Source organism: Theropithecus gelada, chromosome 8, assembly GCF_003255815.1.
Source record: "Theropithecus gelada isolate Dixy chromosome 8, Tgel_1.0, whole genome shotgun sequence".
Lineage (NCBI taxonomy): Eukaryota > Metazoa > Chordata > Mammalia > Primates > Cercopithecidae > Theropithecus > Theropithecus gelada.
The window spans coordinates 146,776,243-146,794,030 of record NC_037676.1 but is presented as its reverse complement, the minus strand read 5'-3'; the positions used below and the strand labels follow the sequence as shown (position 1 = coordinate 146,794,030).

General features: G+C 58.2%; 1 protein-coding gene across 2 annotated transcripts in view; it reads left to right on the top strand.

Annotated features, from left to right (window-relative positions):
• Positions 1-17,788, top strand: part of ARHGAP39 (Rho GTPase activating protein 39) — a 142,524-nt gene extending 124,736 nt beyond the window's left edge. Inside the window, exons 6-13 of one of the 2 annotated variants that reach the window (XM_025395394.1) lie at positions 1,098-1,659; positions 2,887-2,982; positions 10,262-10,354; positions 13,791-13,864; positions 14,534-14,733; positions 15,459-15,550; positions 16,092-16,261; positions 16,347-17,788. In XM_025395394.1, coding sequence (XP_025251179.1) covers positions 1,098-1,659; positions 2,887-2,982; positions 10,262-10,354; positions 13,791-13,864; positions 14,534-14,733; positions 15,459-15,550; positions 16,092-16,261; positions 16,347-16,541 — 1,482 coding nt within the window. In that variant the 3' untranslated portion in view covers positions 16,542-17,788. The remainder of the gene's footprint in view (positions 1-1,097; positions 1,660-2,886; positions 2,983-10,261; positions 10,355-13,790; positions 13,865-14,533; positions 14,734-15,458; positions 15,551-16,091; positions 16,262-16,346) is intronic. The other variant, XM_025395395.1, reaches the window with a different exon arrangement.

Sequence of the window (17,788 nt, the reverse complement as noted above, 5' to 3'; positions counted from 1 at the left end):
CCTGGGGGCACCTGGGAGCTGGAGGCCACACCCTGACTCCAGCAACAGAACAGAGGCAGCCTCAGCAGACTGGGAGGGTGGTGGCCACCAGAGCCGTGGCCGGGGCTCCTAAGGAGCGGGCAGCCAGGGTGTCGGGGGCTCCCTGGTGTTTCTCAAAGCCAGTCTCCGAGGTTCCCTGGGGTAGGAAGAACTGCTGAGGGGTCAGAGGCCCCAGGAATTCAGGGATGTTGCACCCAGCCTGGGGCCTCTGGCACGTTCCCCACCTGGCTCCTGGAGCTGAAGGAGGCCAGATCCCGTGGAGGCCACGTGCACCTCTGTCCAGCATCTCTGTCCTTGTTCTCATCTCCTGACCCTGGCCTTTCACACTGGTTGGCTGCAGACACAGGAAGCCTCTGCCTCACGGGGTCTGAGGACCCAGGAGGGTGGAGGAGGAACCCAGGGAGCTTCCTGGGGTGGGGAGGCCTTGAGAGCCTGGGTGGCCTCCATAGTCTCCAGGATGGAGACCTCAGAACACCTTCCAGGCTGTGCTTTTGTCCACTGCTCAAGATGCAGGAGGACAAGAGGGCAGAGATGCCCAGGGTGCGTGGACCAGGGTCCTCTCAGAGCAGCAGGCAGGGAGGGGCCTCCTGGAGGTTGGCCTGGGGTGAAGGCTGGAGGAAGGGCCTGGGGTCACAGCAGTGAAGGGATTGGGAACCAGACAGCGCTTTTACCTGGTGTGAACTGCAGCCTTCCGTGCCTGAACAAGGGCACTGACACTTCTCAGGGGGTGGCAGAGTAAGGTCAGCCCCCTGGGGATGCCAGCGGATGCTCCCCTTCCTCCTGCTTCACCCTCAGCCAGGTCACCTGGGTCACCCATCAGCAGGCTGCCTTGCCACACCTTGGCAGTACAGGGTTCCAGAGCCCCAGCCGCATCTGTGGACAGGCTGGGCTCCCCTGGGCCTCCCCCTCAGGCAGCCTTGTGGTGAGCAGGGCAGGCCTCTCACCTGACTGGCTCTGGTGGGGCCCCAGCTCACACTTCTGGGGACTGTGGCCCAGTGAGCCCAACTGCCTGGCCCTCCTCCACCCCCTAACAGCCCAGCCCCATTTGTCCTTCTCAGTCTGAGGACCTCGGTGCCTGTGCCCAGTTTGAGAGCAGCCGGCAGAGCCGCAGCGGCATTCCCAGCGCCAGCTGCGTCTTCCCCACCTTCACGCTGCGCAAGCCCTCCTCGGAGACGGACATCGAGAACTGGGCCTCCAAGCACTTCAACAAGCACACTCAGGGCCTCTTCCGGCGGAAGGTGTCCATCGCCAACATGCTGGCCTGGAGCAGCGAGTCCATCAAGAAGCCCATGATCGTGACGAGCGACCGGCACGTGAAGAAGGAGGCCTGCGAGCTCTTCAAGCTGATTCAAATGTACATGGGTGACCGGCGGGCCAAGGCCGACCCGCTGCACGTGGCCCTGGAGGTCGCCACCAAGGGCTGGAGCGTGCAGGGCCTGCGGGACGAGCTCTACATCCAGCTGTGCCGGCAGACCACTGAGAACTTCCGCCTGGAGAGCCTGGCCCGCGGCTGGGAGCTCATGGCCATCTGCCTAGCCTTTTTCCCGCCCACTCCCAAGTTCCACTCCTACCTGGAAGGCTACATCTACCGACACATGGACCCCGTCAATGACACCAAAGGTAAGGCCATGCACGGGCTCTGCCTCCAGCTCAGGTAAGGGCAGTGGAGAGGGCTCCTACTGTGCTGGGTGGCAGCTGGTGAAGTCCCTGGCAGCCGTCCACACAGGGCCGTGGCTTGACACACACCTCCCGAAACACCCCACACCCTGTGTGGCCTCTTTCTGGAGCCCCACCTAGCACTGAGGCGAAGAGCTCCGGAGCCCTGGCAGACACGAGGACGTGGGACCTCGATGGCCGCATCCACTCTGCTCCAAGCCCACCACGGCCAGTCCCGCTTCGTGACAAGGGCAGCAGCCGTGGTCAGGCCCCTGCATGCCTGCTGCACTCGCCTTCTGCCATCCATGGCCTAGAGGGGTTACCACCCTGGCAAGACCCAGGTTGTCTGTTCTGGGCATGATCCTGGCAGAAGGCTCCTGTGAGCAGGCAGCAGCTCAGTGACCGTGGCTCACATGCAGGTCATGCAGCACCTGAGCTGCCCCGAAGCTGCCCCATGGGGTCGTAAGTTGGAGCTGTCAACCCATCCTGATGGCTGCCTGGGGCAACGTGGGAGGCCAGAGTCTGCCCAGGGCTCTCCAAGACGATGCTTCAGGTGTGCTGGGCCCAGGCCATGGTGCCGTCAGCCAGACAGCCCTGTGTCTGCAGCAAGCCGCCCTCTACCTCACATTGTGGGTATCTGCAGGGCACAGCCACAGAACTGATGTCCAGAAATGCATGCACGCACACACACATGCACGCATGCACACACACCCTCCAGGTCAGACATGTCATGGACTGTTCTGTGGTAGTGAGAGCCCACCCTGGTCTGGCCTTTGCCTCTGCAGAGATTGAGCCCCTGGTCAGGGCCTTGCTGGGCTTTACCCCTGTTACCGCCAGCCCAGGTGTGGGGAAGGTGGCTCACAAGCTGCTGTGGGCACAGAGGCAGGGTGGAGGCCACAGGGCAATGGGAGGTTCCTGGGGACAGCACCACCCAGTCCGTCAGCTGTTTGTGGGAAGATTTTGGAAACCATGCAGTTTCACCCGACTTTTCAACACAAAATCACAGCAGAGGCAGAGCTTGGCAGGCGGCTGGGGCTCTGCATGTGCAGAGGGGGACCAGAGCAGGGTGCCAGGCAGGCTGGGCTGGCCCGTGAAGCCCAGTCCCTGGTCCTGGGCCCTTCAAGAAGCAGGTGAAGTCCTAGGGGCTGTGCTCCTGTTGGCGTTGCAGTTCACCTCCTCGCCCTCTTCCAGAAGGGCCTGGGAATGTCGTGCCTGAGGTGGAGGCTGTGGAACTGAGCCCCTGCTGCTCAGCACAGCATGCAGCCCACAGTGGGTACCCAAGAGTAGGCGAGTGAAGGGCCGGGAGACAGCCAGACAAAGGCCTGAGATTCCTTGGGCCCATCTTGGGCCAGCTGCCTAGCCAGTGTGTGGCGGGGCCTTTTCTGCTGTATGTAAGTAGAGGCTGTGGCCTCCTAGAGGAGTGTGTGCTCCAGGCCACTGCCCTTCACACGTAGGCTCATGTGCCTTTGTCCTCGTGTCTTATAGCTGTGGGGTCCTGGCCTGCATGGAAAAAGGAATCAGGCTTCAACCTGGGTGGCCATGGCTTCAGAGCTCTGCCAAGGAAGGCCCATGAAGGCCAAGAGCACTGTCTGGGTTGGAGCGACAGCAGGGCTGGGGCTCTGTGCAGTCCCACTGGCAGGCAGCCTGCATCTTGGCTGTGGTACTATGGCCACCCTCACAGCCAGAACCCCATCTCCAGCCACAGGGTCCACTCCTAGGTTCATCTGTCAGGGTCCCTGATTGACCCTGAGCCCAGAGGAGAGGCCTCTACATACACGGTGGCCATCCCTTCCCAAATGAGCCTCACACCCTTCCAGCCAGCCTCCTGCTGCTCAGAAAGACAGGCCCAGCCAGGCACAGCGGCTCACACCTGGAGTCCCAGCACTTTGGGCCGAGGCAAGAGGATCCCTTGAGCTTGGGAGTTTGAGACCAGCCTGGGCAACAGAGTGAGACCCTGTCTTTATGAAAAATGTTATAAAGGAAATTAGCCAGGCGTGGTGGTACATGCTTGTAGTCCCAACTACTTGGGAGGCTGAGGCGGGAGGATTGCTTGAGCCCAGGAGGTTAAGTCTGCAGTGAGTCATGAATGCACCACTGCACTCCACCACTCCAGCCTGGGCAACAGAGCAAGACCCTTTTTTGTTGTTGTTGTTGTTGTTGTTGTTTTGAGATAGAGTCTCGCTCTGTTGCCCAGGCTGGAGTGCAGGAGTGCAGTGGTGCGATCTCAGCTCACTGCAACCTCTGCCTCCCAGGTTCAAGCAATTGTCCTGCCTCAGCCTCCCACATAGCAGGGACCACAGGTGAGCATCACCACACCCGGCTAGTTTTTGTATTTTTAGTAGAGACAGGGTTTCACCATGTTGGCCAGGCTGGTCTCAAACTGCTGACCTCAGTTGATCCACCTGCCTCAGTTTCCCAAAGTGCTGGGATTACAGGCATGAGCCATTGTGCCCAGCTAAGACCCCATGGGAGGGGGGAGGGAAAAAGGGAAAGGAGGAGAGGAGAGGTGGGGAGGGGAGGGAAGAAAGATGGGCCCTATCAGCCGAGGAGGATGTAGGATGTAGCCTGTGCCCTGGAGGGCCAGCTAGGCTGCAGCAGAGTTCTTAGAAAAAGGAAACTGTAGCCTGGGGACCCTTGGTGAGGGGCAGAGCTGAGCCTGGTGCATTGCCCTGAGCACCCTGCCTGCCTCAGCCTCAGGAGCCTTTGATTGTCTTATCTCCCAGCACCTGCATGACCTGCACTGTGTGGTCCCCACCCTCGGGGACTGAGGCCCCACGAGGTGATGCCCCCAGCTTAGCCTTGTCTCATGGGTGGTCACACCTTTGGGTCTCCTGACTGGTCCCCAGGACCTCCCTCAGCAGGTTCTCGTCACAGACATCGAGCGCACCTGGCAGTGGGCATGGTAGCTTCAGCTCTCCCACCTGCTCCACGTCTGTATATTTTGGAAGGCTGGAGACCCCTAAAGATTTCATTCACTGCTCGCTTCTTCATGCATCCAGCAAGGTCTCCTGGCTTCCAGCTCATGACAGCAGATTGAACATGGGCATTTGCCTCACCTCCACCTTGAACTCACTAAAATGACAGTGAAGCCTTTTTTTTTTTTGAGACGGAGTCTCGCTCTGTTGCCCAGGCTGGAGTGCAGTGGTGCGAACTCGGCTCACTGCAAGCTCCGCCTCCCAGGTTGACACCATTCTGCCTCAGCCTCCCGAGTAACTGGAACTACGGGCACCCACCACCACACCTGGCTAATTTTTGTATTTTTAGTAGAGACGGGGTTTCACCGTGTTAGCCAGTGTGGTCTCGTTCTCCTGACCTCGTGATCCGCCTGCCTTGGCCTCCCAAAGTGCTGGGATTACAGGCGTGAGCCACCATGCCCGGCCAGTGAAACCATTTTTTAAAGGCAAAAAAACCAGAAAGGAATGTAAAATGGTACAGCCACTGTGGAAGGTAGTAGGCAGTTCCTCGAATAATTACAAATAGAATTCCCATGTCATCCAGCATTTCCACTTCTGGAACGGCCCAGAAGAGCTGGGAGCCAAGACTCTTAACGGTGATTTGTACACCCCGTTCCCAGCAGCTTTTATAACTTAAAAGGTGGGAACATGCCGAGGATCCATCAGCAACTGAGTGGAGAAACAGAACATCTCCAGCCACGAAATGGAAAATTATTTCCAGTCTTAAAAAGGAAGGAGGTGTTGACAGATACACGTGGATGAACCTTGAGGGCATCATGCTAAAGGCAAGAAGCCAGTCACAGGCCAGAGATTGCAGGATTCCACCTCCGTGAGGCCCGAGAGGAGTCAGATCCTCAGAGACGGAAACTAGAATGGTGGGTGCCACAACTGGGGGAGGGAGAAGCAGGAAGTGAGGGTTTAATGCGGATGGAGGTCTACTTTGGGAAGATGAAAAAGTTCTGGAGATGGACAGTGGTGATGGTTGTACAACAATGTAAATGTACTTAATGTCACAAAACTATTTTAAAATGGTTAAAGTGGTAAGTTTTATGTTATATGTATTTTACCACAATTTTAAAAACCCACAAAGAAAAAGAAAATGGAAAAGGAAGAACAACTGTTTTAGAAGCTGGAGCATGTGGACCAAAAATGGTGAATCCTGGGCAGATGGTGGGAAAACGGAAAAGCTAAAGCAGGCAGCAAACCCTTAAAAGCTCCAAAGTGGGTAGAGCCAGATTCCTCTAGCAAAGGGGGAAGAGGGTGACCCTGATGCTGAAAACAAAGGATTGGTTAAAACTCTGCTTAATAAGGAAAGCAGTCTGGGCGCAGTGGCTCACGCCTGTAATCCAAGCACTCTGGGAGGCTGAGGCAGGTGGATCACTTGAGGCCAAGAGTTCGAGACCAGCCTGGCCCACATGGTGAAACCCTGTCTCTACTAAAAAATACAAAAATTAGGCTGGGCGCGGTGGCTCAAGCCTGTAATCCCAGCACTTTGGGAGGCCGAGACGGGCGGATCATGAGGTCAGGAGATCGAGACCATCCTGGCTAACACAGTGAAACCCCGTCTCTACTAAAAATACAAAAAAAAAAAAAAAACTAGCCAGGCGAGGTGGCGGGCGCCTGTAGTCCCAGCTACTCGGGAGGCTGAGGCAGGAGAATGGCGTAAACCCGGGAGGCGGAGCTTGCAGTGAGCTGAGATCCGGCCACTGCACTCCAGCCTGGGCAACAGAGCGAGACTCCGTCTCCAAAAAAAAAAAAAAAAAAAATTAGATGGGCGTGGTGGTGTGTGCCTGTAATCCCAGGTACTCAGGAGGCTGAGGCAGGAGAATCACTTGAACCCAGGAGGCGGAGGTTGCAGTGAGCCGAGATCGTGCCGTTGCACTCCAGCCTGGGTGACGAGCAAGACTCTGCTTCAAATTAATTAATTAATTATTTCTTTTTTTAATCCCCAGACAGGGACTTCGTTTCAAATAAATAAATATTTCTTTTTTTTCCAGACGGGGTCCCACTGTATTGCCCAGGGGAGTGCAGTAGCGCTGTCACGGCTCACTGCAGCCTCCACCTCCCAGGCTCATGGGATCCTCCCACCTCAGCCTCTCGAGTAGCTGGGACCACAGGCACTACCAAGCCCAGCTAATGTTTTTCTTAAGTTTTGTAGAGACAAGGGTTCACCATGTTGGCCAGGCTGATCTCGAACTCCTAGACTCAAGTGATTCTCCAACCTTAGCCTCCCAAAGTGCTGGGATCACAGATGTAAGCCACCAAGCCTGGCCTCACATTTCTATATACTAGCAACAGATTATTAGAAGCTGGTATTTTAAAATACCATTTGCAATTGCATGTATTTATTTATTTAGAGACAGGGTCTCCAGGGTGGAGTACCATCGCATGTATTTATTTCTTCTGAGACTCTGTGGCCCAGGGCGGCATGCAGCGGTGTGATAGCTCACTGGAGCCTCCAGCTCTTGGGCTCAGGCTATGATGCCCCAGCCTCAACATCTTGAGTAGCTAGGACAACAGGCCTGAGTCACCACACCTGGCCAATTTAATTTTTTTGTAGAGATGAAGTTTTGCAATGTTGCCCCGTCTGATCTTTAACTCCTTGCCTCAAGCGATCCTTCTGCCTCAGCTTCTCTGTGTCTGCCTGCAGTAGCATTTTAAAATATGACATACTTAGAGATAGATCTGACAAAGGACGTGTAATACCTGCACAGTAAAAACTGCAAACCATTGCTGAAAGTAAAGCAGTAAAGTAGATGACAAGGTCTACTGTGCTTATGAGTCAGAAGACTCAATGCTGTTAGGCCATCACTTCTACCAAACTGATGCATAGATTAAATCTGAATGCAAATTGTACTACATTTTTTTATTTTAGAAATTGACAGGCTGATTCTAGAATGTATAGGAGCTACAAAGGACCTAGAATAGCCAAAACCCCTTTGAAAAAATACAGAGCTAGAGGATTTACAGCACCTGACTTGTTATAAAGCTAGACCGACAAGAGAGTGTGGCACTGGCCTTGAGGCAGACAGGGGGTCAGTGCCACAGAGAGCAAGGTTAGAACAGACCCCTGTATGCATGAGCCAGCTTTCCACAGTGCTGCAGAGGCAGCTTAGTGAAGAAAGGACAGCCTTTTCCTTCGAGGGTGCTGGGAAAACTGGATGTCCAAATGCAAACAACAGATGAATTTCAATGTATATTTTGGAGTGTACACAAAAAAATAACTGCAAATGGATCACTGGGAGACCAAGATATAAAACCTAAAACTATAAAACTTCTGGAACAAAACAGGAGAAAATGCTTGCTTTCCTGAGGGAGGCAAAGATTTTTATATATAATTCCAAAAGTACTATCTATAAAAGGAAAACATGGATAAATTGGATTTGATCAAAATTAAGTCTCCTACAAAAGACTGTTAAAAGAATGAGAAGATACACCAGTTACAGACACGCAGAGGGAGGAAGCCAGAGCGACTAACGGCGGTAATGGAATCAAGTTAGAGGCCATGTTTAGCTGATACCGAGACAGACGGTGACATCCAGAAATATTTACAGATGTGCGTGTGAACAGGAGTTAGCGTGCACGCAGGTGTTTCCTCATTCTGTCCGTTGAGAGGGCCTGCAAGCAGTGATTTCCTGGTAGCAGTAAGCACGTCACACACCCAGATCTTGGTTTCTAAATACCGTTTTCCATTAAAAGGATCCAGTGTTCCTTGGAGAAGTGGGTGATTCCAGGGCTGGTGCAGGGCATATACAATACGAGATGGAGTCAAAAGTGAGAAAGTGCCAGAGGTGGGGGTGACGCCTGCCACAGGGACACAGGAGCCAGCGGAAGGAGTTCCGAGTGGCCAAGGCTGGAGCAAGTTGAGCAACAAGATAAAGACCCATTGGGTTATAACCCAAGTATAAAATAAAATCCATAAGTAGGCCGGGCGTGGTGGCTCACACCTGTAATCCCAGCACTTTGGGAGGCCGAGGCGGGTGGATCATTTGAGGTCAAGAGTTCAAGACCAGCGGGCGCGGTGGCTCAAGCCTGTAATCCCAGCACTTTGGGAGGCCGAGACGGGCGGATCACGAGGTCGGGAGATTGAGACCATCCTGGCTAACACGGTGAAACCCCGTCTCTACTAAAAAATACAAAAAACTAGCCGGGCGAGGTGGCGGGCGCCTGTAGTCCCAGCTACTTGGGAGGCTGAGGCAGGAGAATGGCGTAAACCCGGGAGGCGGAGCTTGCAGTGAGCTGAGATCCGGCCACTGCACTCCAGCTTGGGCTACAGAGTGAGACTCCGTCTGAAAAAAAAAAAAAAGAGTTCAAGACCAACCTGGCCAACATGGTAAAGCCTCATCTCTACCAAAAATACAAAAATCAGTCAGAGGTGGTGACGCATGCCTGTAATTCTAACCACTCAGGAGACTGAGGTGGGAGGTGGGAGTCTCTTGAACCCGGGAGGTGGAGGTTGCGGTGGGTGGAGGTTGCCAGGAGGTAGAGGTTGCAGTGAGCTGAGATCGCACCACTCACTCCAGCCTGGGTGACACAGTGAGACCCTATCTCACAAAAAAAAAAAAAAAAAAAAAAAATTCCGTGAGTCCATACTGATTGATATAAATGAATAATTCGCCGGGCGCGGTGGCTCAAGCCTGTAATCCCAGCACTTTGGGAGGCCGAGACGGGCGGATCACGAGGTCAGGAGATCGAGACTAGCCTGGCTAACACGGTGAAACCCCGTCTCTACCAAAAAAATACAAAAAATTAGCCGGGCGAGGTGGCGGGCGCCTGTAGTCCCAGCTACTCGGGAGGCTGAGGCAGGAGAATGGTGTGAACCCGGGAGGCGGAGCTTGCGATGAGCTGAGACCCGGCCACTGCACTCCAGCCTGGGCGACAGAGCGAGACTCCGTCTCAAAAAAAAAAAAAAAAAGAATAATTCAGTAGATAGGAATAGATAAATCTGTGCAGAATAATGACAAATAATTTACATACATGTCCACCCTCCAGGAGCTGGAGCCTAACCCCACCCCTCAGGTGTGGGCGGGGCACAGTGACTTCTCCTACAGAGTGTGGCACGGAGCAGGGGGAGGAGATGGCACCTCACAGAAGCCTGGCAGCCATGACCTCAGCTAGGTCATGAAGGCTGGTGGCAACAGGGCGGAGTTACGCTGTGCAGAGCAGGAGGCAGGCCCAGATCAGCCTAAGGGGAACCCCTCCTCTGACTGCAGTGGCTGGCTTGGGGCCAGCTGCCTTCGCCCACTTGTTTCTGTTGGTTTTCTGACTGGCAGGCAGAGAGCCCAGGCCATGGCCGCCCCAGCCTTGCTGCCGGCCAGAGGGCAGATGCTGCCTGCTCTCCTCCAACTCCCCAGACGCCTTCCCTGCACCTCTACTTAGGCCAGTACAGGCACAGCAGCTTCCCAGCCCACACAATGCTCCGAAGGGCCCCTGGCACCTCTCTGCCACTCACACACACAGCCACGTCCCCCCAGACACGCTCAGCCCCCAGCCAAACAGCGTGAGCCCCCAACAGGCCCAGGGGCCTGCTCACCGGCCAAGTGTGGGAGCTGAGTGGGCGCTGGCTCCTAGCGTTGTGTTCTGTGGTCCTCATGGTTCTCTTTGCTCCCCAGTGACACAGCACATAAAAGAGCTCCTGGAAAGAAACACTAAGAAGAAGTCCAAATTGAGAAAGAAACCCAAGCCTTATGTTGAAGAGCCGGATGGTAGGGCCTCTCCCCGCAGCCCCTGGGCGCTGCGTCTGCACAGCTCTGCTCTCCAGCCTCGGCCACCTGGCCTTCTCTTCTCTAACCGCTTCTGGGCGGGGGGGATGGGGCCACTAACCTCAGGCCTGTGGCCTCCTGAGCGAGCTGGAGGGCCCAGGTGACTGACTGGACCCCTGGAGAGGTCAAGCCTGTCCACACCTGTCTTGGTGCTGCCCAGAGTCATTTCCAACTTGCTTGCTGGGTTCTTGATGGGGTGGGGGCATGAGGACTTGCTGGCCGAGGGCTACTGGAGGTGCCCCCAGGTAAGTGAGTGGGCCTGACCCCCACAGGGAAGTTTGCAGGTGGAGAGGTATGTGGTGCCCTGGAGACAAGTACCCCTCAGCCCTGTCTTCCAGCCCAGGGCTGCCCCTGGGCCACAGGAGCCAAGCCTGCATTCAGAATCAGCAAGGAGCCATCCCCTGCTTTGATGGTGGGCCCCCAGAAGCTGGGGGAGGGCTTCCCTACCCTCCCCACCAGCACCCTTCCCACCACCCACACTCACACAGCTTCCACCTCTCCACCTTCCCCCAGGCCCTGGCTCAGGAAAGCCCTGTAAACCCAGGGCTGTGCCCTTTTGAGAGCTGTGCTGTCAGACCAAGTCAGCTGTGCGCACACGTGCACACACAGGCTTCCAGGGCCACCTTCCCCGCTCCTGCAGTGTGGTCCTGCCACACTTGGTGCCTCATGCCCACTCGTCTGTCTAGAGCTCCGCCACCACCTCTCTGCTCCACTTCACTTCCTTTGAGACCACTCAACTTAGGCACCCCTTCCTCCAGGAAGCCATCCCTGACTGCATGCTGCCTATGCAGGCCCAGAACAGTGCCAGCAAGCTTTCTGTGGATGAGGTTTGCTTAGGGCCAACTTCAGGGCCAGCAGGAGGCTACAGGAGCATGAAGGGCCCTCGTGGGGAATGCCAGGATGGCATCTGCCGAGCTGGGGACTTGTCCTCACCCTGGCGCCTCCAAGGCTGCCACCAACAGGTCTGTGCCAGGGTACAGTGACCCAGTCCTGAGTCACCCAGCCTGGTCTCACCCAGGACCCTGGGAGAAGAGGGCCAGCTGCAATGTAGGGGTGAGATTCCTGGTCACAGGCATCCTCAGACCACTCCATCTGGGGCAGCGTAGAAGGAGCTCTGCGCTCCTGCCTGAGCTGGTGTCTGGTGGCCTGAGAGCTGGACCGACACCGTTGGCCGTAAAAGTCTCCTGGCTGCAGCCAGGCAGAGCAGGGAGCAGACTCCCCTGTGCCTGGAGTGGAGCCCAGTGGAACATTGCAGCCCAGAGTGTGTCAAGTGGCGAGCAGGGTCAACACCAGGAGGCCCTGGCCACACCTGGCGACCTGGGAGACCTGTGACCTGGTCCTGTAGCTCTAAGGTCCCCGGGGCAGGCCTGGCCACCGAGCAGAGCAGCACAGACCTTAGGAGAGCTGCTGCTGTTGGTCCCTCCATGGGCAGCCATCCCACGTGGGCTTGCCTGCAGCCGGAGGGGGATGGTGATGAGAGCTGAGGTCAGGCAAGGCCAGATCAGGGCAGTGGGTTCAGAGCAGAGCACCCCACACAGGTGAGGGTCTCCCTGGGCTGGCCATGGGCACTGCCCACTCTCACACCACAGGTCAGCAGACACCTTGGTGCCTGGCCCTGTGCCGATGCAGCGTGAGCAGCAGTCATCCCCAGCTTTCTAGACCTTAGGGCACAGGCCGCCTGACCCCGAGTGAAGCTGCAGGTGGGGCAGTGTGGCCTCAGTCCCTGGCCTACCCAGTACACTCGTGACGCCGGCAGCTGCCTGCTGAGCACTGCATGAGACAGGCGTTGTCACGGTCCCCATCCTACAGAGAAGTAAACTGAGGCACAGAGAGATTGCATCATGCTCACCATCAGCTGAGAAGCGGTGGCCCCAGTGTATCCCAGTCGCAGACTGTTGGAGGGTGTCCTGGTCCCAAGCAGGCTGGGGCTGGGTGTTTGTCCCACCAGGGGCCAGGGGACAGGAGATCAGGGCCTGTCTTCCCGCAGGGACAGCAAGCAGGAGGCCAGGCCCTGCCGTCTGCCCCAGGCCCCCCGGCCTAGTGACTCTGTGTCCCAACTGCTGAGCTGAGGCCCTGGGTTTCTGCCGCCTTCCTGGGGCTCTGAAGCCTGGGTCCAGTGTGTGTGGGCACCATCCCTTCTAGAAAAACGAGGGTACCTCATAGCCTGCCCAGACCGTTGGTCCCACGCTGGAGGCTGGGGCCAGATCCTGTGCCAGGACCTGCAGCCCCAAGGACCATGACAGATTTCCTAGGACCTAAACATCTGTGAAAAAAAAATCCATTTTGGTAGTCTTGTTAGCAGTCACATGTCACTCTTCTGTGGCAATTAGAGATGGACTCAAGACGTGTGTGCTTTTTGAACCTGGTCCAAGGACCCCGTGTCCTCAGCTGTCCACTAGAAACTGCTCCTTCAAAGAAGACAAAGACGTTCCGATTGGGGGTCAGGATCCAGAGGCCCCCCTCACCCTGGCAGGCGGTAGGCTCTGGGTGCTGGGGCAGGTCTCATGTCCAGAAGCACAGGGTCCTGTCCAGCTGTCCAAGGTCCATGGCTCCCCTGGTCCCAGACGGCTTCTCTTGGCATGTTCTCTCATCTGCTTCTTCCTGACCTGGAGCAGGAAGGTGCTGCACCTTCCAGACCCAGCCTGGGAATCCTCTCCCCTCTGGCGCTTTCCCCTGGGCCCTGTGTCTGGAGACTCCCCAGGCTGAGGTCCCTGAGTCCCTCCCCAGGTGCTGACTCAGGCACACTGCCCCTTCCCCCAGGGACCCTGCTGTCAGGGGCTGAGTTTTAGAAAGCCCCTCCCTTGGGAAAGACTGGGCCTTCTCATTGCCACCTTAGTCCTTCAGAAGAGCCCAAAGGTGGTACTTCAAGCCCAGGGCTGCAGCAGAGCTGGGCTTGCTATCCAGATGGCTCAGTGTCTGCCTCCCCCAGCACTGGCTGTGGGTGCTGGGTAGGTGGAAATGACTCCTCCAGGGGCTCCTGCCCAGAGCCCAAAAGCCAGGGAGGGGCCTGAAGCAGAGAAGAGTCAAGTACCTGGACAGCTGCCTGGGTCAGGCCCCAGGGAGGGAGCAGTGGGGTCTAGAGGCCCTCAGACCCAGGTCCTTGCCTTCCTGTTCCTGTGGGGCCGTGGGAGAGTGGGTGGAGCTGCCACAGGGGTTCCTCCCCAGCCTGTCCCTCCGCAGGTGGGCAAGTGCTCCTTGGGTCTGTGCTCTAAAGGACACTGCCTGAGAGAGTGAGGACCTGCTGCGGTGGGCAGGGAGTGGCTGGGGCCCGGCCAGCCCCGTCCCCCAGGGCCCTTGAAGGACCTGCGTCTGTTCACCCCTCTTCTGGCCCCACACCCACACATCCACACCAGGTTGATCGGGTCCCATTTCTTTCCAGGGGTGGCGATAAGCACATATGCCAAGTACTGTTACCACAAGCTGCAGAAGGCAGCCTTGACCGGGGCCAAGAAGGTACGGGTGCACCTGGGGGACCGGGGAGGGCAGGCGGGGACACAGAGACCCTTGGTGGACAGCCCCAGGAGCCCCGCCTGCAGTTTGGTGTGGGGCAGAAGTGCAGAGGGTGCCACACAGAGCCCACCTAGGTGAGTGGTGGGGTGCGCCAGGCCGACCCTGTGTTCTGACCTGTACCCTCCCCGAGGGGCTCTTCCCAGGCCCAGACTCCCAGCTCAGGAGCAAGGCAGGCAAAGGGCTTCAGTCAGACCGCGCCACAGGACCTCATTCCCTGTACCTGTCCCAAGAGCCTGGCCCCTTCCCCACATCCTCTTCTCTCTGATGCACTGCTTCCATCACACCCCTCCCCAGGGCTCTCAGCCCTGCCACAGACTTCTGGAAGTTTCACCCCAGCTCAGCCAGCTTGGCCTGTGCTATGCTCCCTGACAGCCCTGGCCGGCCCAAGGGACACTCCCACCTTCCCAAGGGACCCTGCGAACTGGTGCTGTAGACAGTGACTCCGGCCGGGGAGCTGGGCTTGTCCGTTACTCTAGTTGGAGCCAGGAGTTCACAGGGATGAGAGGAGGGGAGGCAGAGCCAGGGGCAGCCCAGGAGGAGTTAGGGTTTGGGGGCGAGGAGGGCTGGAAGCAGGACGGCCAGGCCAGACCAGGACAGAGCCTGTCTTCACAGGGGCTGAAGAAGCCCAACGTGGAGGAGATCCGGCACGCCAAGAACGCCGTGTTCAGCCCATCCATGTTTGGCAGCGCACTGCAGGAGGTCATGGGCATGCAGAGGGAGCGCTACCCTGAGCGCCAGCTGCCCTGGGTGCAGACACGGCTCTCTGAGGAGGTGCTGGCGCTCAACGGTGACCAGACAGAGGGCATCTTCAGGTGCCACGGCAACCCCGGGCGCCGGGTGTGGGGGCCACAGCTGTGTGTCCACCATGCATCTTTGGCATGTAGGGGCCATTAAGCCTCAGGCCTGCTGGGCTGCTTCCCCACCCCTACCTGAGAGCAGATGGAAGGCTGGGGCCACAGTGTGGAAGCTGACCCCGAGTGTGTGCAGGCCAGGAAAGAGGACAGGACCCATTCTGAAGAGGAAGCACAGCCAGCCAGGGAGGGCGCCCTGCAGATGGCCACCAGCAGTCCAGAGCGTGCTTGGACACCAGCCATGGGCAGCCCAGGGTGTGAGCCTCAGATGACAGGCAGCCCTCGTCTGTGAACAGGGATGGCACAGGGTGCCACCTACTCCCGTGACTCACCTGTCAGGGCAAGGGGTACCTAGGCCCCAGGAGGGCAGCTGGGGAAACTGAGGCTTGCAGGTTGAGCCCCAGTGGCCCTTTGGTGAGGGCATCCACACAGGGAGCCAGCAGGGGTCCAGGGAGGGACGGTGGCCTGGGGAAACACCACACTCGGACCCAGGTGTATGGGGCAGGAATCCTGAAGAGTGCCATCCACCCATGTTCGTGGGAAAGAGGCCAACTGGGGTGGCAGGGGGTCCTGAGGTTTTGCTCCCTCCAGGGGTCAGCAGGGGCCGACCAAAGGGAGTGTCCAGGCGGAATCATGAAGCCGCAGCGCAGGCTCCTGTTGCCTGAGACCTGCCCTGTGCCCTGCAGGGTCCCTGGGGACATTGACGAGGTGAATGCTCTGAAGCTGCAGGTGGACCAGTGGAAGGTGCCCACAGGCCTGGAAGACCCCCACGTCCCTGGTGAGTCCTCCACACTGCAGCAGAGCAGGCCTGGCTCAGGCTGTGGCTAAGGGGTCCCTGTCTCCACCTCTGGAGTCCACCCTGATCCTGCCTCCTGCCCAGTGATATGATGGCTTCCCAGTCACTTCCAGCACATCCTCCTTCCTGCCCATTGCACAGTCTCCCCAGGTGTCTGCGGGGCACCCCGAGGCCTGCCTGTGCAGTGCAGCCCCCTCCCAACCTACTGCTCTCTGCCCTGTGCCCTTCCGCCATGCCTGCTGTGCAGACACCCCCTCGAGGCAGCTGCACAGACTCCTGAGAAAAACCCTGTTTCGCACGTCTCTGCTGGCGTGACCCCCATGCCTCCAGGATCAAGTTCAGGCCCCTAGGAGCTGAAAGGCCCTCTGGGGTCCGGGCCCAGCCGGGTCAGATGGGCCCTGTCCAGAACGGGCCGGCCCTCCCAGCCTGTCACCCACAGCACCCCTCGTGTCCGCCACAGAACCCCACTTGGTCCAGGGGTGCCCGCCGAGCAGGCCCGCTAAGCCCCGTGCTGTGTCCCCAGCATCCCTGCTGAAGCTGTGGTACCGGGAGCTGGAGGAGCCCCTGATCCCGCACGAGTTCTACGAGCAGTGCATCGCGCACTACGACAGCCCCGAGGCGGCGGTGGCCGTGGTGCACGCGCTGCCCCGCATCAACCGCATGGTGCTCTGCTACCTCATCCGCTTCCTGCAGGTACTTCCCTCCGCGGGGGTCCCCGCCGCTTCCCCCTCCCCGCCCCGCCCCCGCCCCTCCGCGCCCACCCTCGCTCCTCCTCCAGGTCTTCGTGCAGCCGGCCAACGTCGCGGTCACCAAAATGGATGTAAGCAACCTGGCCATGGTGATGGCGCCCAACTGCCTGCGCTGCCAGTCCGACGACCCGCGCGTTATCTTCGAGAACACCCGCAAGGAGATGTCCTTCCTGCGCGTGCTCATCCAGCACCTGGACACCAGCTTCATGGAGGGTGTGCTGTAGTGGGGGCGCCCGGGGACAGGAGGGACGTCCTGCCGCCCTGAGCCAGGCCGAACCCCGCACTCGCTCTCCCGGCAGAGGAGCCAGAATCGCCCGGCCCAGCCCTGCAACCCCCTCCCCTCCCCCAGGCCCCTGGCCCCGGCGCTCCCCACGTCTGCTGCCTGGTCTGAGGGTGCAGCCAGGGCAGAGCAGCGGCTGGGAGGGCGCCTCTGGCCCCCCACCTCACGGCCAGTTCCCGCGGGCACCGCCTCGCCCTCCGCTGGCCCCAGGTCAGCTCCGAGAAAGTGCCTTCAGTGCCTTCAGTGTCCTGGAGCCGAGCGACACTGCCCTCCGTGGGGCCGGGCTGCCTCCCCGTGGCTCCTGCGCGTCCTGGCCTGGGCCTTGCCCAGCCGCCCCCGTCTCCTTCCCTTCCTCCGGTCCTTGTCCTGACCTGCAGCTCTTCCCAGCCCCGGGGGAGCTTCCCGACCTGTCCCGCCGCCTCTCCCTTCCTCGGCCCGTGGTCCCCAGCTGGTGACTGCTCAGGAGTTTGGGGGCTCCAGGGCAGTGGGCCCGGGGTCTGGCAGGCTCTCGGTGGGTGGGGTGGGGGCCCCCAAACCAAAGTCCTCTGGGGTAGGGGGCAGGGCTGGGCAGGCATTCTGGGGGCAGGGTGGGGGAGGGGCGAGAGTATTTTTTCTTCGTGTAACTATAAATCCAGAATCTATCCTGCATCGCAGCCCACCTGTGTATAGAGATATAAATAGAGGGAAAGATATAAGAACTAAATTTGCTAATGACATAGTTTTAACCTAAATGCTATTTATCTCTGAGCCGTCCCTGTCCTCCGTGCAGAGGAAGTTGAGGTCATTCCTTCTTTTCTTCTCCGATCTTTTTTCTTGGCTTCTGACCAAAAACCAAGCTCTACCCCATCCCCGTCCCCGACCTGCAGCTGACGAGCGTGAAGACGCCGCGCCCGGGACTGCCTGTTCTCGAGGCCAGAGCTGCTGGGGGACCGAGTTTGTACATTTTCCATTTTGGGAATTTTGAGTTCCAATTGTTGTAAAACTTAATTTCTCCCCAGTTTTTATATATATATTTTTTAGAGTTCCGTTTTTATTTATTAAAAACAAAAGGCCCAGCCCTGCCGAGGCCCGGGCGGCGTCCTCAGTCGGGTGGCCCCGGGGCCTTTGCGGTCCCGCCCGGCTCAGACGCTCGCCCAGACGCATGGACCCGAGAGGCGACGACGCGAGTGAATAAAGTGCACATGGACCCTG